The following is a 23,167-nucleotide window of genomic DNA, read 5'->3' as shown; positions in this document are numbered from 1 at the left end:
CTCCACTGCACTGCACATTGTCCAGGAGAATTTTCCCTGAGCCTGGGCCAAAGTGGGCCCCATGAGGAGCAGAAAGAGCCTGTCCACAGCCGAGCTGCCTGCACACCACACCTGCTTCCTTCAGTTCCCAGTGGTCATCACACACTGTACCCCAGGTTCCTTGGTAGTAAACTTCCACCCGACCTGAACATCTTCCCGTCCCATTTATTAATCGCACAGGAGGCCAGTCTTCTGTATACACAAAAATAATAAGGATTAATTCATGAAGCATAACGCATTCATTTTCCACTGAACTAACCCTACCCATTTGGCTCAGAAATTCAGGAGAATTCATTTATCTCAAGTTATTGGGAACATATCCAGAGGGAAAGTACCATAATTACAACTCAGTGTAATGATCTTCATTCAGGGAAACACAATCAGCAGATGAAAAAGTAAGTTTTTTTCTCATTTGCTGATATCTTAGAGATTAACATGACTATGTCAGCTTTTGGAGCAAAACAATAGCAACAAAATTGATAATAAACTATTATATTTTATAGCCATTAAGTATTTTCTCACAATTTTGAAGTAGGTTATACAAGTAGTATCATCACCGTTTTACAGATGAGACAGCTGAGGCTCATAGGGTCATAGGCCTATAGTCATAGGTTAGTAAACTGGAGAAGTCAGAATTGGTAACCAAGTTTTTTCATACTAAATATAGACCTCTTCCCCTCTTCTCCCCCCAACACCATACTAGTATAATACTTAATACTTCCGCTTGCCATGATAACTTTAAGGAAGGTGACTTGATCATATGCTATAAGCATCTAACATTCTGTCTCATGTATAACAAACAGTCTTGGAGAATGATGGCCCACCTTGTGGCCATTAGGCTTTCCCCATTATAAACTACACACTGGTAATAGCCCAACTCTTCAACTTATTAGCTATATAACCTTAAACAAATGACTAATTTCCCAGAGCCTCACTTTTCTTGTACATAAAGTAAACAGGTTAGACTAGATGATACTCTATTTTCCCATCTAGCTCTTCAATTAAATGAGAATTGTCATTAACTTAATTTTATTTCATTGTTGTTGTTCAGTCATTTCAGTCACGTCCAACTCTTATAACCCCATTTGGGGTTTTCTTGGCAGAGATACTGGAGTGGTTTTCCATTTCCTTCTCCAGCTCATGTTATGGATGAGGAAACTGAGGCAAACAGGGTTAAGTGACTTGGGTCACACAGCTAATAAGTATCTGAGGCCAGATTTGAACTGCCAAAGATGAATCTTCCTGACTCCAGGTTTGGTACTCTATCCACTGTGCCACCTAGCTGCTCCCTTTATTCCATAGAAAAACAAAATATTAGAGTGGAAGGGACTTCAGAGGCTATCTAATACAATCTATGCCTTAACAAGAATGCCTCCTAAAAATCTCCCAGCTGGTCATACAGTTTCCATTAAAAGAATGCTAGTGAACCCATTACCTCCCAAAGTTTAGATAGTTCTAATCATTAAGAGAAGTTTCTTAGAATCACCCTACATGGATTCTGAACTTTCTCCATTTTGCTCTTAGTTCTGCTTAGTTCTGGGGCCAATAAGGACAAGTTAATTCCACCATCCTTAATAAATCTTCTTTTCCATTTCTTTCAATCCATCCTGTTATGGGAACATTTGCAGTTCCTTCACCATCTTGGATTCCCTCTTAATACTCTCTAGCTTATGAATGCCCTTTCTCAAATTTAGCAACAGAACTGCGTACAATACTCTAGGCCAAAGGTGTCAAAATCAGATAGAAATAAAGGTCACTGAAACATGCATAGGATCCCTGCAGGCCACATATTGAATTTGTCTTAAAAATGTAATGTTACCTACTTTTTATTGTATTTTGACTTATTTGGTAAAGGATTTCCCAATTACATTTTAATCTGGTTCTGCCTGCACTTAGAAGTGTTGTGAGTTGCATGTGGCCCTTGGGCCATGTGTTTGAGACCTTTACCCTGCACACGATCTGAAATGTGCAAAGGACAAGAGGATAATTACTTTTCTCTCTTAATGCCAGGTAAGAATTATATTAACTTTTTAGGGCTGCAATGTCACAACCAAAATTGGGCTTCTATTACAATAAAATCCTCAGGTATTTTTTGGATAAACTGTTATCTAATCGTGTCTCTCTCATTCTATAGTTTCCAAACTGATTTTAGGTACCCAAGTGTAGGACTTTACATTTATCTTTAAATTTAATCTTTGATCTATCCAACTGAGAGATTTGGAATACTTATTCTGTAATCTAATATATTAACTCTCCCTGCTGGCATATAAACATTGGATAAGCATTCCATTTACGCCCTTATCTAGCTCATTGATCAAAATTAAACAGAACAGGGCCAAAGACAGATTCTTGGGGCACTCCATCAGAGTCCGTAATTCACATTGACATGGAAAATGACTATTCTTTGGGTCTGACTGTTCAACCAATTCCAAATCTACCTAGCTGTACTGCCATCAAGTTCTCAATTATTGAAACTGTTCAGAAGGGTATTATGAGAGATTATACTGTGGCACTGTAGTATCAACGGAAGAACAATAGTATCAGGCATGTGTCAAGGACCTATTTGCCAGCTTAGGAGGGAGGTATAAAGTTTTTAGTAGTCATGGTCCTTGCCCTCAGTATCTTACGGCATGGGAGGTGATGTTGACACCAATACCAAAGTGTAACAGCATATGTTATATAGCTAAGTATGTAAGAAAGTTGAAAATAAAGCAACATGTGAAGTTTAAGAAGGAAGGACCTTAGCAATCAGGAGATGCCAAGTAAGGCTTTTTTGGAAGAGGTAGCATTTGAGATTGGCATTAAGAGATTGATAGGATATCCAACAGGTGAAGAAAGGGAGGGAGGGCATCCAAACACAGGGAATACTGGGCAAAGGCAAAAAAAGCGTGTGTTCTGCAGACAGAGATTCATCCAGCTTGGCTGGAGTGTAGAAGGAAGGAAATAAGGATTTATTAAGTACTTACCATTTGCCCGGCATTGCTCCGCACTTTACAAATATCATCTCATTTGATCCTCACAAGAACCCTTGGAAGTAGGTGATATTATCATCCCTACTTAACCACTGAGGTAGCGAGCAGAGGTTAAATGACTTGGCCAGGGTCACATAGCTAGTAAGTGTCTGGATTTGAACTCAGGTCTTCCTGACCCCTGGCCCAGAGCTCTATCCACTGGGCCACCTAGCTGCCACAAGTAGTACAGAAAACAAGAAGGGTTGGAAAGATAGTTTGGTGCTTTGTTGTGGAGGCAATGAGAGACGTTTGAATGTGGCAGACAATAAGGTATCACTGAAGACTTATAAACAGAGGAGAGAAATCACCAGAGCTAAGCAGAAAGAATCATATTCAGGTAGCATGTGATGGATTAGAGGAGGAGGAAGAGAGAGATTGGTCATTAGAAGAACTGGAAAAAGACAAGGGCAATAATCTAGGTAGGTGGAAATGAGATCATGGAATAATAACGCTTTTTTGGGGGGGCAGATGGGTGTGGACTTGTGATTTCATGAATGTGGAGAAATTGTGGTGTAGAAACTCCTTCCACTGATACAAATAAATCTGAATAAATATAACCTAGCATCCTAGAGAAATGCTTGGGGCTCCAAGAGGTTAGGGGATCTGCCAAGGGTCACATAACTAGTATACATCAGAGGCACTGCTTGAACCCAGGTTATCCTGACTAGACTATTGGCAGTGGTCATAGAGAGGAAGGTCATAGAGACATTGTGGAGAATAAATCTAACAGGATCTGATAAATGTTTGACTATTAGAGATGAGTGAGAGGATCCCTCCCTTAGGGATCTAAGAGAGTTGCCTCTTAGCAGAAGATTATTTTGATTCTCCTAGTTAATAGTATTATTTTCCCTGTTAAATTATCTTTTATTGATTCATCTGTTTACATGTCATACTCCCCAGTCTCGTGTAAACTCCCTGAGGGTAAGAATTTTTTTTTTTGTTTTTTGCCACCAGGTATAAGCATGGTGCCTTGTAGGTGCTTAATATATTTTTGTCAAATTCAGTTGATGCAATCAAAGTTGAACTGGGAAAGTATGCATAGGTCAGAAACTAAAAATCATTATAAGGGAGAAATTGTACAGTCAGTGAAGTTCTCCTACTTAATTGGGCAATGGAGTGGTCACTGGGTACAAGTGATGGAGGTGTTGAGATGGCAGCAGGTAATGCTATATTTAAATAAAAAGACTTCTTAGTAAAGGTTTAATTTGCTTGGGATAGATGCAAGAAAACTTGGAAACAAAGATTTAAATAAAAGAAAGTGATGGACTACCTTTTCAGTATTACCTAACAATCGCAAGTTTGTTTTTCTACATAAATCCACATTTAAAGTAAGCTATCCAATACCTTATGGATTAGTGGGAAATGTTTCTGAACCACATTTTTTTTTCTAGTCTCAAAATCAGAATCTTTTCAGATCTACGTAACTTGACCCTAAGTTGAAGGCCATATTTCTCAGCTGGAAAAAACACTCAGTTGCAGAAGCTTGTAGTATTTTGTATGTGTGTTTGATTTAGTTTTCATTGCATTTTTTTAGTCACAACTGATTTTGCCTTTATTCAGAGTAACTAGACTGGAATTTTGAGTTTTATTTAAAATTAGCATTTATCCCAAGTTCTGAGCCACTTTCTGGTCTTTATTGTGGCAGAGTCTTAGATACCACAGGAGATCTTAGAACCACAATATTAGACTTGTATGGAACAATACAATTCCTAAAGCAAGTTGACCAATGTAAAAATTAAGCAACACTTGTTACTTAGCCTTCCTCATGCTTCTACATTCTACATTCTATTTGCTTCTACAGTTTTGATCTCTCCATCCCTATTCCAATATTCCATGTCTAAAGTGTGAAGTGGAGAAGTGGTGATTGAAGGAAATGAGGAAGGAATTTAGACAACAGCAGATTTGGAGCTAAATGAGTTTGGTTGGAATCCCGGACTTGCTCCTTATTCCTCTCATGACTTTGGATTTACCCTCTCTGTAAAACTGGAGAGTTAGCCTAGAAGACCTTTAAAGCCTTTTCCAACTCTACATCCTAGGACTTACAGGAAGTTCTACAAACAAATATATATAACATTTATAACATATAACAAACATATACAACATATAACAGCAATGTCCAGTCAGTATTGAGAATGGACACCAACAAGCCCCATGATTCCATGGGTACAGAGCTGCCTCAGGTTATTGTACATATTGGACGACGCAGGTGCTATTGAACCAATGCCTATGTTAATAAAAGATGCTTAAGGTGCAATTGACATCGCCATTGGATGGGCCAATTGAATAAAATTTTTATTCTGTATATAGTCAGAAATCAAAGATAATTTGGTACAACCACAAAAATTAGTCAATTCAACTATTTTCAAGTGTATTATCCATTTTATGAATTATTTAGGGCTAAATTTAACCCCACAGACTTTCTAGGAATAAATACCTTAAGTTTCAGATATTTCCCAACTCTGCCAGACAATTCATGATTAGGGGATGCAAATTAATGTTTCAATATTAACTTAATCAAAATACAGCTTGGAATTTAAATCTGATGGAAAATTTAAAAAAATATGCTCTCCAAAGATAAATACTAGAGATTCTTTGGATTAGTTCTGTTTTGAATTGTTTATCCTAGCACTCCATTAACAAAACCATTGAAAGTTGACTATGAATCTAAATGCCTAATATGATCCATATGTTTTTTTTTAAAAAGGATTTTACCCCTTTCTTTAGTGCATTATTAGGTGTTCTCCTTTATGTGGGTTTATGCTTTTTGCATTAGCCATAGAAAAATCTATTCACTTTAAAACCACATTGTAGTTGTATGAACCCTGATTATTATGGGTTTTTTCCAGTTATTTCTTTTTATCTCCTATGTCTGGGTGGTTAGGCACAAAACTTACCGAGAAAAATTACAAGCTCATTTGCTTACCTGATAAAATAGTTGCTGGATTCTTATCATCTATTGGCAGAGAAATTAAAATAGCTATAATCATCATGGTTATTCATTGGCCATTTTGTTTTTAAAGATATAATTAAGGCTATGAGTGTGATCTATACCAAGGAGGAGCTTTAAAGAGAGGAAAAGAAACACTCACCTGCACAGATGACACTGGCATCTTCTTTGTGAGCACAGTCGTGGGTAAACCAGCCATCATGTGAGCACTGAGCCAGGTGGCTTTCCTCTCCACTGCACTGCACATTGTTCAGGAGAATTTTCCCTGAGCCTGAGCCAAAGTGGGCTCCATAGCGGGCAGAAAGAGCCTGTCCACAGCCGAGCTGCCTGCACACCACACCTGCTTCCTTCAGCTCCCAGTGGTCATCACATATCGTCCCCCAGGTTCCTTGGTAGTAAACTTCCACCTGACCTGAACATCTTCCTGTCCCATTTACTAGTCTCACTAGAGGCTTGTCTTTTAAAGACACAAAAATGTTAAAGGTTAGCATGTGAAAGGCATCATGTTCATTTATCATTGCACTAACTGGTACATAGTGACTCACCTGAACCTGGAACTGACTTATCAACAATTCCTGGTGGTGGAGGATTTGAATCTGCAACAGGAAGCACTGTAATAAAATTCAAATGTTTATTACCAGTGAATATTGCTCACCTTGAAAGGGAGAACGTTTACTCTATTTATCTGACCCAGCAATAAAGGTGAGGAACACAATTATCCCCATCTATGTATATTCATATGGAGATAGTTCCATCAAGTAAGCAGCATACTCTAGTTTGGTTTAAGACCAATGGGTAGAAGTTTAGAGACAGATTTTGGCTTAAAATGAAAAAGAGCTTTTTAACAATTAGAGCTGTTTAAAAAATGAACAATGGTGAAAAAGCTAGGCATATTTAGACATTTACAGAAATGATGCAGGTAGGGCATTATAACTGTCCTCAAATATTGGAAGGGCCATTACATAGAAGGAATATTAGATTTATTTTATATATTCATAAGGGAAAAAATAGAACAGAAAATGGACTTTATATACGAGCAGATTTTTACTAAATATGAAGAACTTTCTAAGCATTAGACCTGTCCCAAAAATGGAAGATTAACTTCTTAGTTATCTAGCTCCCCACCAATAAAAGTGTTCAAATAGAGACTGTATGACCATTAGACATGTCATGTATTGATTTCTTCATGGAGTGGGAAATTAGGTTAATTGATTTCTTAGGTACCTCCCCACTCTAAGATTCTATGACTCAGTCATTAAATAGGCATGAAGTGAAAAAAAAATTGCTTTCTTTTTGTATGTAGACATGAATGGGTGAGGTTTGGGAGCTATAGAGTACCACAATGTATGATAATAAAACTTAGGGTAAGCCAAGACAGAGGTTCTTAACCTGGGGATCTATAAACTTGTTTTAAAAGATTTTGTAACTATTTCAATGTAATTAATTTGCTTTGTAATTCTATGTATTTTATTTCGTGCATTTAAAAAGATTATTCTGGGAAGGGGTCAATAGGCTTCACTGGGCAGCCAAAGGGATCCATGACACACAGAAAGTTAAGAATCCCTGGATTGTAGGCAGATTACAGATAAAGAAATTTAAGTCATTTAGAGAGCACACTGCAACCAGAATTGTCTCAAGGATCTTAAAGTGCCTTTTACTCTCAGCCTTTTATCTCTACTGCACCAGTGGCATTTAAATAGTCTATATTTTTATTAGTTTCTTCAATCATTACTATGATTCAAGTATAATTTTGTGCTCTAAGTACTTAGTTACCTATAGCATCCTACCTGAAGGCATATTTGTATCAATGACTCCTGGTGATGCATGAGCTGAATCTTCAATAGATAGGGCTGTAACAATATCAGAACAGATATTCAAAAACTGATAGTACTCACTTTCAACAGATGAACAAGGTTACCTAATATATTTGAGGCAATATGATATAGTCAAAAGATCATTGGCTTTAGAATCAGAAGACCTGGATTTGTGTTCTAGCTCTGCTACTTATAAACTATACGATCTTGGTGAAATCACTTAGCTTTTCTGAACTTCAATTTCCACATCAGCAAATAGGGGATGTAATACTGGTAATCCTATACCACTAGGTAGTCAGAAGAGGAATACTTTGTAAACTGTATCTCTATAGAAATGTGAGTTGTTATCTGATCCATCAATCCAGAAAGTTAATTCAATTATCCATAAATGTGTTTATTCAAAATAGAACATTTCCAGAATCTATAGGAAGTCATGGAGGAGAGTTGCACAGAATGGGTAGGCATGGATGGGATTCAATCTTCATCACTGGAGAAAGCCCTCATTTTGATGGAGTATTAGAGAGTTAGATTTCCATAGAGCAAACAGAATGCTCAAGGTGGCATAAAATGCCTTTATTCTTTGACTAGATTAGAGGTGAGAATCTAACTGATTTTGTAGTTTCATTTTTCAGTGACTTAAATCCATAAATACGAGAGATTGGGAACCATATAGTTTAATGATGTATAACAGTAAAATTCTAGCAAAGTAGGCTAAAAAGTTTTATAGACAGTTTATGGATAAACAAAGGCAACCAGGGAAAACCCTGAATGCAGACTAGTTTTAGAGAACAATACATGTCATTTTTCTCCTCCTTGGCTTTCTCATTTTTGGTGAGCCTCAAGAACATCTAAGTAGTTAAAACATTACACTCTGCTGTCTTATTAATCTTCCTAAAGCACAGTTCTGATTATTTGATCATTATACTACTCTTTCAAAAATCTGCAATAGTTCTCCTTCACCTGGTGAATAAGGTGTTAATCCTTTAGCCTCATGTTGAAGGCAGGCCCACCATGATATACCCTCATCCACCTTTCCACACCAATGTTCCATTACCTTGTTTCATATTCTTTATGTTACAGTCACACTGGAGTTTTCACCTTTCCCTGAATAAATCTTCATGCTTTTGTTTAGGCTGATCCCTCTTTGTGGAGTGCCCCTTCCCCACATAGCCATGCTTATCAAATACTTGGCAGTTTTTATAGGTACAGCTCCAATACCACCTCCTTCATCAAGTCTCCCTTTCACCTCCTAGATAGAAGCCATCTTTCCTTCCTCTTACCAGAGGTGGGGAACCTGTGGCCTCTAGGACTTCTATGGTCCTTGGGTGTGGCCTCAAAAGGCCGCACCTGAGGACCTAGAAGGCCACATATGGCTTCGAGGCCACAGGTTCCTCACCCCTACAACTTTTCCATAGCACCTTGTATCTCAATGCATTTGTCCAATTTTCTTTTTATTACAGTTACCAACGTTCGTTTTATCTCTCCTACTAGATTATAGTCTCCATGAGGGCAGGGGCTCTGTATTATTTATCTTTTATTTCCAACACTGCATATAGCCACTTAGTAAATATAGTAGGCATGATAAATAAAAATGAACTGCCGTTTTCATTCTATTCCCTAATTGTTTACATGGTTCTAGTATTGCTTGAGGATAAGAAAGGCACCTGTTAATGATTTTTCAATTACCAGCTCCTACCTGACAGTTTCCCTGAATGGTCAACACCTACAGGTGATGGAGGAGTTGGAATGGCAGCTGGTAGAACTATAATAAAGAAAATTCTTATGAATAGTGAATAACTGATGATCTCGATGAAGAAAAATGTAATATCTTCAATTTTATTAACAGGAGTCATTTTCCCATACACTTTTTTTTTGGTGAGGCACTTGGGGTTAAGTGACTTGCCCAGAGTCACACAGCTAGTGCTATGTGTCTGAGGTCAGATTTGAACTCAGGTTCTCCTGACCTCAGGGCCAGTGCTCTATCCACTGTGCCACCTAGCTGCTCACCACCCCCCCAACATACTTTTAAGAGCACCTAAAGTTTGAGCAATATTCCAGTTTAACTCCATGAATAAGGACACAACAGAAAATATCATGATTTAAAGTGATAAATTGCCTGTCACAGCCTAGGTAAGTAGTAATAGATGCTAGATCACTCTTGGCCTGATGAGCCTTAAGCTCTGGTCAAACTCCTGCATTCTGACCCACCTTTGAAATACTGCTTCATGCCCTTACCCAAGACCTTATACATCTCTCTTAGAGTCAGTGTTTAGTTATGACTAAGGATTTGTGTATGCAACATAGTTTGTCTGCTTTGCCACAGTTAGCACTTAGAAATCTCTCACAATGGGCCGGTGACTCCTTTCAAACAGCATGTATGTTGGTTCTGACCACTAGGATTTTCTGGGACCTTTTTCCATTTGTCTTACTAAGGTCATTTGTGAGCTCATTTCATTAATGATTCTTACCCTGCCTTTAGCAACAATAAGTCTTAATAGATGAAGCAGTTATGGAATGTAGACACGGTAGTAATTTCACCTTTTTCTGTCAATTAAAATTTTTTTTAAAGTATCAAAATATAAAAGCATCAAAGGATACATTAGAGATTATTTTCTTAAACTCCGTTTTACAAATAAGAAAAGTGAAGCCCAGAGAGGGGAATTTGTATAAGGTCATACAATGAGTTAGTACGACAGGCTCCAATAATCCTATTATAGATATGCCCTGACCATAAAAGCACCACACCATTGGTTGCTTTTCCTGGGGTGGGGGGAGTGGGAAGAGAGAAGAGGGAAGTGTTTCAGTAGAGTTCATATGCATATGCACATATGTATGTGTAGTTACATACATGAGACGGCTTCTGCAAGTGAGGCTACTATACACGTGTTGCCTTGCTAAATTGATGGTCCTACCTCATTCCTACTCTCTCCTTTCTTGTACTGTCTTACTGACTGATGGTAGGCTTATGATGTCAAGTTTAAGGGTCATTATCAATAAAATATTTATTTGTTGCTGTTCAGTTGTATCCAGTTCCGTGTGACCCCATGGACTTCGTCCATAAGGTTTTCTTGGTAAAGACAAAGGAATGGTTTGCCATTTCCCTTTCCAATGAATGCTCATTTAACAGATGAGGACCTGGGGCAAATAGGGATTAAGTGACTTGCCTAGGGTCACACAGCTAGCAAGTATCTGAGGTTGAATTTGAACTCAGATCTTCTTGACTCCAACCCCGTTGCTCTATGCACTGAACCCTGCTAGCTGTCACAAGTATTTTTTTTTTAGTGCTTACTATATGTCAGCCACTATGGAATACAACTACAAAGAATGAAACAATCTCTACTTGTGAAGAGCTTACATTTCAGTAGGGGAAGCAACAAGTATATAAATATATATATATATATATATATATAAATATAAACCACATCAATAGAATGTGAGTAAATACACGCATATGCAAAGTAGTGAAATGCAAGATTTTTGAGAAGGAGGGCATTAGCAGTTGGTAGGGGGATAAGGAAAGGCTTAATGCATAAGATAGTACTAGAAGTAGAAGATAGTACTTAGAGGAAGGAGAAGACCCTATGAGGTAGAAGTTAATGAGAGAGGGAGCATCCCAGGGATGTGGGCTAGCCAGTGCTCAGCTTGGAGATGGAAGATGGAATGTCATTTGTGAGAATGCCAGGTTGAGTGGATGGCAGAGTGCCATAATGCGTGAAACTCTGAAACATTTCTATTTTATCCCAAAGGCAAAAGATGTTGATTAAGTGGGAGAATCACACTGTCAGATTTATGTTTAAGGAAAAATATGTTGGCAGTAGTGTTTAGGATGGATTGTAGTGGGGAGAGACTTGAGGCAGGGAGGTGAAGTAGAAGGCTGCTGCAGTAATCTTGGCCGGGTGTTGAGGAACTGAATTAAGGTAGTAGCTGTGTGAGTGGGAAGCTGTCATATGTGAGATGTTCCAAAGGTGGAAATGACAAGATTTGGCACCTAATTGGAAATGTGTGGAGAGAGTGAAGAGTCGAGAATTATGCCAAGGATATAAATCCAGGAGATTGGAAGGATAGTAGCACCTTTGATGGAAACAGGGAAGTCTGGAACAGAAGAGGGTTTAGAAGAAAAGGCAAGGAATTCAATTTTTTGATATATTGGGTTTAAGATAATTCTGGAACATCCAGTCTGAAATGTCATCAAAGATTTAATGATTACTTATCCCTGATTTTTCTTGGAGGGGTAGCTAAGTGGCTTATTGGATAGAGTGCCAGGCCTGGAGTCAGAAAGACTCATCTTCCTGAGTTTATATCTGGCCTCAGATATTTGCTAGCTGTGTGATGCTGGTCAAGTCACTTAATCCTGTTTGCTTCAGTTTCCTTATCTGTAAAATGAGCTGGAGAAGGAAATGGTGAATCACTCCCATATCCATGCCAAGAAAATCCCAAATAGGGTCATGAAGAGTTGGACACAACTGAAACGACTGAACGACAAATCCCTGATTTTATGTGCTGGCTTCAGGTTGCCACAGGGTTGGTGCACCCACCTTTGAGCTCTTACCTACAGTTACTACTTTCCTGCCCCATACAGCTATGCTGTACTCGTTTGGCCCTTTATACCAACATAGTGGCAGGTCTGGGATTAGAACTTTCTGCTCCCCTAGTCACCGCCTTTTTTATTCTTTACTACCTGTGCTCTATACATCACTCACCTGTCCCTGTCTTTATGACCTTTCTTATTTTCCTCTCTCCTTCAGTCTCTATTTTTGTTGTATCTTTTAATGTTTCATTTTCCAGATGTCATGCACTGTTCTGTAGACATATCCAGTACCTTCTAATTAACAGAAAAAAGGAAACTGTTGAACTGTGAACAAAATCAAATGGTGTTTTTTCTCGTGCAAAATTAGGTGTGTTGCACCGAAAAATAAAATCTATGAGACGCTGGGTTGGCTACCAAAGTAAGTAGCTTAACTTGAAGGATTGAAGATGTAAGGGGCTCCATGATGTAGTAAAAATAGTACTGAATTCAGTCATGAAAGACTTGGCTTTTAATCCTGACTGCTATTTCCTACCTGTAGAACATAGGAAAATTACTTAAAATTCTCTGGGACTTGATTTTCTCATCTGTAAAGTGAGAATTGTGGACTTCTACTTTCATATCCTAGGAGAATTAGAAGATATTGCCCTCATTTTTCACAACAATAGCAGCTTTTCCCCAAGTGCATGCATCTAAGGGCTGAAAAATCATTTTTGATTTTTGAAAATCAATTTGAATTTGAAATTTAAAAAAAATGAAAAATCATTTTTCAAAAACCATTGAAAAATCAATTTTACTTAAGTTCACATTTCATTTGTGACACACAGGATGTATAACCAAGGAAGCTAGTTTTAATGGCATAATCCATTTTATATACTCAGCAGGTCTTCCTTTTATTTCTCTCTTATACATTTTGATGATTAGAAAAATGTTTTCTTACCTGATACCATAGTTGACAAATTTTTATCACCTATTGATAAAGATAAATTTTAAAAATCTCATCACTATGTTGCTTTATTAACTAGCCTGTTTCCAATATATTAGTCTACTAGAATGCATAAAATATGAAATAAAGTCTCTTATCTGTGAAATACAACATCTTGTGGTGTTCAATAGATATCTTTGATTTGATTAGATAAAAGGAGAGAAATGTTAACCAGAAAAGGTAACAAATACTCTCATTCTGACTGCTGAAAGCATGTCAAATCTGATCCAGGTGATTTTCATTCTATACACTGTCCTGGAGAATTTATATTATATATTATCATATTATATAGGTATATATAATTTGATAATATATAATATATAATAACAATACCATATCATAATAATTCTATAATAATACTATTTAATAATATATGATTAATATAATATTATATTATATATTTTATATATTATTATATTATACATTATACATTGTGCTGGAGAATTTTTCCCAAGTCTGAACCAAAGGTGGGCCCTAGTGGGGCCAAGTAATTTGTCCAAACTTCTACTGTGAGTTCACCACACCTGCTTCATCCAGAATCCCAGAGGTTGATGAACACTGTCTTCCAGATCCCTTGGCTAGTACATTTTAACCCATTTTGAATATCATCCCATTGCTAGTTGGAAGCGATGTCAGTTTTCTAAGTGTACCAAAGGGATGAGAGTCTACACATCAATCATTATCAGCTTTATTTCCTCGTGGTCCTAGCCAGAAATCATATGGCCCAACATTTCAAGTAAAAAATTTGATTGCTTTATAACAGAAGGAAATCCTGAAGAGGAAAGGATAGATGATACAAAAAATATCTCTTACTTATTTCCCCAGAAGATGACTCATCAACGTCTACTGTTGGTGGAAGAGTTGCGAATTTAATATCTGTTGTAATGGAAAAAATCCATAGATAAAGCTATTAATAGTCAAGTAACTCCAGATAGAAAAATATTTCTCCTCATCATGATGAATGAATGCTAAACAAGTAATACTGTCAAAATAGTTTATGAGTTTGCCCAGTATTTTATAGAAATTGAGCTTTTAGTATTTAATTTTGAAAAAATAACTTTCCAGACAATATCCTCAAAATTTAATGATTGAAGTATAAAAGAAGGAGAACTTGAAGAAAAAATGACCTAATAATATTTTCTATTGACTGGTAGAATTTATAGAAAGTGACTTCCTGCCGGAGTTCCCATGGAAGACTGATCTCTTTCCTTGAGAATATTTAACTCAGTCCAACATTTTAAAAGTGTGAGACGCGTTAACTATTATAACAAAAGAATAAGATTATTGTTGTTTTAAAAAGAAATGAATTAATGAAGTTGCACAAGATTGCAAAAAAATCTGTCAAAATATCTAAGCCTTGTCAAACCTATCACTTTCAAGAAATGTGACAATGCCATTTAAAAGTAGAATCATTTGTATTATGTTCACCACCTCATACTTTTCTGCATTCCCTTCCTGAAAACACCTTGATGTTTATGTTGAAAGAATATCAGGTTAAGAAAATTGAAGGCTGAATTTACCTGTTATAGGCATCAAATACTCAGCCTCTGTCAACATAGGAAAAGAAAACATCTATTGTTAGAGAAAGATAGGGTTTTTTTTTAAAGAAATGCTTCAATTAAAAGTGATTCTTAATTATGAAATCAAGGAAATAGAATGTATAACACCACTTTCTTGGTCCATGTCACTATAAGCAAAACACAATAGACAATTAAGCTCTTTATTCCCTACCATAGAACATCATGGAAGGCTATCTATAATCAACCAATTAATCAGAGAGCATTTATTAAACACCAACTATATGCCAGGCACTAGGGATACAAAGACAAAGATGAAAGAGTTCCTGCTCACAAGGAGTTTGCATTCTACTGGGAGGATACTTACAGCTGATTGTTTTTGTTGCATAAAACCTATTTCATCAATTATTGTGCAGGGAAGATATAACTTCCCACAAATGAAACATTCTGGTTTTGACTAGCAAGGACACTTAATTGACTGTTTCTATGGAGATACAAATTCGATAAAAATGGTTGGATAAGCTGTTGGATTGTTTGAATTTACTGAACCAATTGGTTATTTTGCAATCAGGTAGATATGATTTAGTGGACCCAATACAAATGGACCCTTACCTGATGCCTCCAGTTAGCTGGTAACGATTTCCCCCCTCAAACCTCATGTCATACTTTTCTTGGGGTACATCTTTCTTCTCTCCCTGTTGGATTATTTTATATATATATATATATATAATATATATAAATATATATTTATAAATATACACATATATATATATACTTATTTATGTACATGTTGTGCCTCCCTATCTCCTGGGATCCTCACAATAAAATGTAAGCTTCTTGTGGATAGGGACTGTTTCATTTTTGACTTTGTATCCCTAGCTCAGTGCCTGGCATATAGCAGGTGCTTTTTGAATTCAATTCTTTTACACTATAGCTATCTGTGCATGCATTATTTCATCCTAACAGATTGGTAGCTCTATCATCATCATCATCATTATAATAACAATAATAAAACAGCTGGAATTTATATAGCATCTTAAGGTTTACAAAGTTTCTCTATATATGTTCTCTCATTTGAGCCTCACAACAACCCTGAGAGATTATCATTCATCCCATTTTACAGATGAAGAAGGCTCAGAGAGGTTCAGTGATTTTTCCCAGGGTCACACAACTAATAAATATCCAAGGCAGGAATTGAACTCAACTCTTCTCAACTCCAAGTCCAGTGCTTTATCCACTGTGCTACCTAGTAGCCAAATGGGCAAGGATGCACCTAATCTAAACTTTGTATTGCCCCCAGTGTGTGAGTTGAAGACTAGGATTTGGTATTCTAAACTCCATGAGGAGTTGTTATCTTATTTCTTTCAGTGGTACAAATCTATGTCTTAGCATTTATAATATTTATGGAAGAACCATAGAATGCTAACATTAGTCGTGATACTTCTTGGTCAAAGAATACTGAGCACAGAGGACGACACACTCCAGAGAGTGGAGTACAGGTAGCTGACATAAGAATTCCCTATTATTTTTCATCTTCATCAAATTACAAGCTTGTCCAGGTGAGGGGCTATGTCTACCATTTTGTTTTTATCTCCCCACATTCCAAAGCAATGTGGTACACTCTGCATACTGTTGACCACCTTCATCCTTGCTTTCTAGGAAGCAGCCTGAGAATACACTGGGAATGCATTCCTTGATATCTACCCACCCTGGAATTCATGTAACTTTTTCCTATATGAGTGTTTTCAGTTCTATTTTAACCTCTCTTTTTTGGCTCATTCTTTTATGAGCTCAAAAGTTTCCAATGGCTCCTCATTTTTGCCTTATGAAAAACAATCAAGAATTTTCCATAATGGAGCCTTTATGTATTACTCATGAGAAGAGTGGAAATGCATTTAGAAAGTGATACATATACTTTGGAGAAGAGGGAGACATTACCTGAACAGATAACACTGGCATCTTCTCCATGACCACAGTTATGTATGAACCAGTCTGCATGGGAACATTGCCCCAGATCACTTTCTCTTCCCGTACACTCCACATCATCCAAAAGAATTTCTCCTGAGCCTTCACCAAACCAGGCCTCAGTGGGGGCAGCAATGGCTCGCCCACATCCTAGCTGCCTGCAAACCACATCGGCTTCATTCATGTCCCAGTGATCATCACACACGCTGCCCCACTGGCCATGGTAGTAAACTTTGACACATCCACAACATCTGTCTGACCCGTTCACTAACTGCAATTGGGGCCAATCTTTCAAAGACACAAACACGTTAAATATTAAGAGAAGAAATACACTATATTTATTCATAAGACTTTCCCCACTCTTGCTCTCCAAACTAACATACATTTTGGGGAAGAAAAAAAAAGAAAATTCTTTCCCTGAACCCTATTCTGCCCATCCCCTTTCTTTTGTTTCATTGTTTTAAAAAGCAGCCCTTACTGTCACTTGAGGTTGCCCTAAATCTAGGGTCCCTGGACCCATGTCTACTTATAGATGTCAGAAGATCTATGAACTTAAATGTGAAAAAAAATTACACCTTTATTTCAATATAATTGATTTCCTTTATAACCTTATATATTTTATTTTATGCATTTAAAAACATTATTTTGAGGAGTCATAGGCTTCATTGAACTTCTAAGGGAGTCTCTCACACAATAAAAGGTTAAGACCCCTGCTCTAAGTAGACCTTGTATAGCTTGGGTAAACAAAGAATTAAATTAAAGAAGCAAATTCTTCTATTGCCTTAGAGTATGATGAGAAATCACTTAGCAACTCTGGCACCTTTAGTTCCTTGGGGAAAAACAAGCTGTGAACAGCTGTTTGGTTCTTATTTCCTTAGACCAAAGAAATTTAAATATACACAGACATTTCTTGAATTGAATTAAACCCTCAATCTTATAATTGGAAGGAAAGGAATTCCTGCATCTAGATAACACCTTTAAATCACTTGCAAATTATTCCTCTTCACTCCGTCTACTTATCTGGTGGAAACAGTAAATGGAGTGCTAAAAACAGATGGCATTCCAGATCTGCCAGCCTTATCAGGAGCATGGAGAATACACAATCTCATTGGGAAAAGAGTCCACTTTCATAAGAGGTGAAAGTACACAACATTTCTAAGGCAAAATAATCTGGCAGTACTTGAATGTTAGGGACAGCAAGTCATTTAGAAATATATGATTCACCAAAGATTATCAGACTTAATTAAAAAAAAATAACGACTTACCACCTGGAAATGGGCTCAAGATTTCAGAGCCTATTGGCACAGAAAAATGAAATGATTTATTATTTACAGGTTTTTTATTTTCATATATACGTACATGCCCACATACATGTATGATGTGAAAAGAGATTAAATTCATTTCATGCCAATTCAGAGAAAAGGACCCTAAACTGTAAGGGAGTCCTAGCAGTGGGCAGAATATAAGATTAAATGACCTTTAAGATCCCATCCCAGCCTAAGAACTGATGATTCTACCAGGCAAAACTGTTAACTCTTATTTACACATGTGTGGATGACCAAATTAGTAGATATTCTCTTTGATCTTTTACCTGGCCTTCAGTAAAAGATGAGTTTTGATAAAAGTCACCTATCTTTTATCTTTTTTGATAAAAAGCACCTAATAAGAATGTGGTTGTGTATTTATCTTAACAATTTAGATTTGCTTTTGCCCCCTTCCAGGTCTATTTAGTCTCATCATCTTAGGTCAAAGTTCAAAAGGAATGGAGTTAAATGATGACTTGCTGATTGCAAAGAATCTGCCTTGTCATTTCAAAGCTATTTTCCCTAATCAAGGCAGGGGGAGCATGCTAGACATAAAAGGTGATCGACAACTCTCTATTAATCACCACATCTTGTCAGTTAAAGTGAAGGAGACATTGCTTGAAATACCTGAAAACATATTCATAAAGGCAAAGGTGCAGTTTTGACTATCTGTCACATGCATAGAATAAATTTAATGCATTAACATCTATATGTCTACATAAGAGTCATTGCTAGAGTACTGGAATTGAATGAAGGAAAACACCGATCTTCCCACTTTTATTATGTACATTTATTGTGTAACCAGGGGCTAGTCAATTAACCATTTTCATCCTTGGTTTCCTCATCAGTAAAATAATAATAATAACAATAATAATAATAATAATACTTGTCACCTCTATTTCACAAGGTTGTTGAGTCTCCAATGAGACAGTGTATATGTTTTGCTTAAAGTGCTGCATAAAGATAGGTTTTATTATATGTAAATGTTTACATATATTTAAGTGCATACATATATATGTGTGTGTTTTAAACCAGTTTGTGGAGGCATTGCTGACTGTTCAGTTAATGTTATATAAAAGTAAATTTTTTTTGGTGGACACAGCATGGATAGGTCATAATCTACATCATTCACTGGAGGAGGAAGGCAATAATCAATGAAATCAGAGACCTATTGACATTCTCACATAGAAGAATATGAGTCTTACCAGAAGCTCCAGAGCTTTCAAAGTCGTAATCTGTGAACGAGAAGAAATGAAACGTTGCATATCAATGGCAAGTCTCTCTTTTCAGGGAAAATGCAGTGATTGGGATTTCCTGCACCTGATGCCTAGGTAGGCCTTATAAAATGTAACAGACAGTTCTTCTCACTGTATTATAAAGAGAGTAACTAAAACTACCTTGATATTTTAAAAATTCTCCCTTCTTTCCTCTAAGACAGATGCCTGAAATTTCTAGCAATTGTGGTTGCTCCTAAAGGATTAAGCTTTTGTTACCGGAGAGGGGTAGCTTATTAATTCATTCATTCAAGTGAAGGAATTAGTTTTTCTATTAATCCATTACTACTCATTTAGGGGATGGAGAACTGAAATGGGGGAGGGGATGGAGGACTGAGATGGGGGCATCAGAAAATGAATCGAATATAAGAGGTGTGTTTGAAAAGGCCAGATGGGAAAAAGTAGGGGCATAGGAGAAGCAGGGTGGCATAATAGAAAAGAAATTCACCTTGAGTCAAAAGACTGGGATTCTAATTTTGGCTATGCTTTTTACTTCCTGTCTGACCTTTGTTTCCCATCTCTATGATGAGGGGGTTGAACTCTGTGAGGGTCCCTTCCACCTTAAAATTTAGGAAACTATGGGGTTCTGTATTTGTTGCCCCTCCCTTGTAGGATTTAGCATATGGTCAACTTTACCCTGGTTCAGTGAATTATATTAACAGTTAAAGGGAATCCAAACTACTATAAACTCAGCCAACTGGAATGCTATGAAAGGATTCCTTAATACTCTAAGAGATGAGTTCCTAATAATTTCTTATAAAGTATATTTCTATATTTTCCATCTGTTATAAATCTAGTGACATATTTCCCTTGGAAAAAATTTTATTACAAGATAAATTAAAATCACATTGAAGATTACAGCCAATCTTTAAAATCATTATCTTCAAAAGATCTTGGATTTCATCATAGAGGGCTCATTTTCTGTGTTTGAAGAATGTAGCCCCTGCAAAATCAGCCTTCATGAGACATCATGACCAAAAAATAAAACCATATATTGGTCAACTTTTAGATGTTGAATCTATTTAAGATCTTGAAGCGGCAGGCGTTTATCATTCTAGCCATATTCAAAGCCTTTCTAGCTTCTGTAGGACCTACCAATGCTGCCATTCTTCTAGTACATAGCCTTTGAGAAGGCAGATTTGCCTCATTTCCCCAGAGAGACATCAGAGTAGGGCTTTAATGGAAAATTTATCCATTAAAAAAGATAAGTGAAACTGCACTAATTTTCACTAATGGAGAAGATCAGTCAGAAGAGAAAAATTTTCATTGTAGGGTGCAATACAATTTCATTATTGCAAGTGATGATATGTGCAGGCTAATTAGGTGTTGCCTAAGTAGAGGTTCACTAATAACTTTGCTTTAATCAATAGATTAGAATGGGAATTTTTAATTAAAATTAATTAATTAAATTTTAATTTAAATGAAATTAAATTTATTTATTTGTTATAAAATTATAAAATTAATTAAATTTAATTAATTTAAAATTTAATTAATTAAAATTAATTAAAAATTAATTAAAAACAAGCCTGTTTTCTTGAATTGTTTAAACACTTCTCTGAACTTACGGTTGTCTAACATTAGTTGGTTGAATGATCCTCTTTAGATAAAGCACAGGTAAATTTCAGGCCAGATACTATTCTGGTTGAATTCAGATACACATAAAAAAGATCTGAAAAGCACATAGAGTTATAGAAATGAAAGCTATCACTAAATAGCTTGGTCCAACTGAAAAGGCCTTCCATTCTTGAAAACAAACCCCAATGTTGAACTATAGTTTGTTAATCAGGACAGACTTGGAGAATGAGGAAGCAGTATAGTCATAGATAAGCATCAGACTAGGAACTAGGGAACCTAGGTTTTAGTCCAGTCTTTGCCCCTCAATTACTTTGGGCAAGTTACTCCTCCATTCTGGGCCTTGGTCTCTTTATCAGGAAAATGAGCTAGAGGACCCCTGGAAGTTCATCTCTAAAGCTCCATCATTCTATCTTGTCCTACTCTCCCCTTTTAAAGGGGCAATGGTCACATTAGATTAGATGACCAGGAGAATGGGAGTGAGAAAGTTGACAGGATATTGCGTGACTTTTCAGTTACAAGACTCATTGAAGTTTTGAAATAGGATATAAGGAATCTTTTAAAGGAAGGAGGTGAAGGGGAATAAAGAACCAAACAATTAGTGTTTAAGGTAGCCATCAGCTTTACAAGATACCAGTGTTATTCTACATTTTCTTAGAGGTGACAGTTTATTGAAGCTACTATAGAACATTTTGTTGGTAAAAATTCCCCTTCTTCTGCATCCCTCCTTACCCACTCCTCTAATACAGTCTCAAGGTTTATGTTTGTTTGGTATCAACCATCAGGAGACCCTGGAACCACAAGGCCTCTTCGGCTTCAGTGGAGTACCTGTCCCCAGGCCCATGCCAAAGAATAAAGGCAGTTCTCTTGGAGGCTGCAGACCATTTCCCAAAGTTTCTGACTTTTAGAAAATACTGGCTCGGCCCAGTAGGAATGAGGGGATGCAGGAAATACCTCAGAAAGCCTAGGTTATAGTGGAGCATGTTATGATAGAAGCCAATAACCCAGTGGCTGGGCATAATTGTTAGTCATTTAATAGATGTCTGAGATAAATAGACTTTGGCTAGCTGATAAAGCCTTTGATGACCTAGACTAGGAAAACAGTGTCCTAAAAAATGTCCCATGAAGAAAGAGTCTATACTAAGCCTTCTCCTTTGACCAAATGTCAGTTGCTTTTTGAATGATCAAATCCAGTGTTTGCCCACTGTCCAAACCGAATGATGTTTATGATTTTCTGATTTTTTTTAAAAAAAGGGAAAAATGAGAAAATCAGAAAAGAGTAAGGATTTTTAAAAAAGTGATTGACTTTAAATGACTTCAATGCCAAGAAAGATGAAGAAAAATATAATGATATCATTAATCAATACTACATAAAATTTAAAACAAATAATTTCAATTGTACCAAACATCTCATTGAACCTGTATTGACTTTTATTTATGCCTGCCAACTACAGACAGGGAATGGGACTGGGTGTGTGTGGCGGGGGTGGGGGGGTAGGATGTGAGAGTCATTTTACCATAAGGTCAGAGGAAGAGGGGTGATGTTTGAACTCACTTCTCATCGCTTATAGCTTATTTTTCATTTCAAGATCAATAAATGGACAGGTGGGTTTACCAATAGAAAGGGGGAGGGGAAGCACCAGTTAAAAGAAAAAAATTCTGGATTAATCTGTTTTGTCAAAAGCTTAGAGCCTCTAACTCTCTCCCGCAGTGTGTTCCTTCCAATGGATTCCGTAGACTAAGTTGTCAAGGAGTTTGACTAACAGAACCCTAAGATTCCTTCCAATTTGAAGATTCAATGGAATTTAGATTTAGGAGCATTTAAAATTAAGGTGAGGCCCTCAGCTAAGATCCCTCTGTAACCCCTTTCCCCATGTCCACAGCCAATACTCATGAGGTTCAGCTGGGAAACTAGCTTCTCTCTTTTCCTATAGGTCCCAACCTGCCTCACTTTTTCAGTTCCATCCACTAAATTTTATTGGTGGATTGGAAAGTGGTTGTTTTCCATATATCAGATTACTGCATGGTGTTATAAAGCCACATGTATTGAGGGGGAAATAGTATAAAGGAGAATTTGTGAAACTTGGAGTCAGGAAAGCCTGGTTTCAAGTAAAGTAATTTTTTATTTTTCTGAGCCTCAATTTACTCATTTTTAAATTGGGAATAATTGTAAAATCTACTTCCCAGAGCTATAGGGTCTCAGGAAGACCAGAA

At 36.8% G+C, this 23,167-nt stretch overlaps 1 protein-coding gene across 1 annotated transcript in view; it reads right to left on the bottom strand.

The window, feature by feature from the left end:
- Window positions 1-23,167, bottom strand: part of LOC114026188 (deleted in malignant brain tumors 1 protein-like) — a 134,388-nt gene that overhangs the window by 72,947 nt on the left and 38,274 nt on the right. Inside the window, exons 4-10 of the mRNA XM_027839815.1 lie at window positions 16,777-17,091; window positions 7,785-7,847; window positions 6,543-6,593; window positions 6,140-6,454; window positions 5,974-6,003; window positions 4,151-4,216; window positions 43-183 (exon numbers count right to left, since the gene is read on the bottom strand). Coding sequence (XP_027695616.1) covers window positions 43-183; window positions 4,151-4,216; window positions 5,974-6,003; window positions 6,140-6,454; window positions 6,543-6,593; window positions 7,785-7,847; window positions 16,777-17,091 — 981 coding nt within the window. The remainder of the gene's footprint in view (window positions 1-42; window positions 184-4,150; window positions 4,217-5,973; window positions 6,004-6,139; window positions 6,455-6,542; window positions 6,594-7,784; window positions 7,848-16,776; window positions 17,092-23,167) is intronic.

The sequence above is a fragment of the Vombatus ursinus genome, unplaced genomic scaffold (genome assembly GCF_900497805.2).
Source record: "Vombatus ursinus unplaced genomic scaffold, bare-nosed wombat genome assembly UNPS02014833.1, whole genome shotgun sequence".
Taxonomy (NCBI): Eukaryota; Metazoa; Chordata; class Mammalia; order Diprotodontia; family Vombatidae; genus Vombatus; species Vombatus ursinus.
Note: the sequence above shows the minus strand (reverse complement) of the source record. Positions and strands in the feature narration are given on the sequence as shown.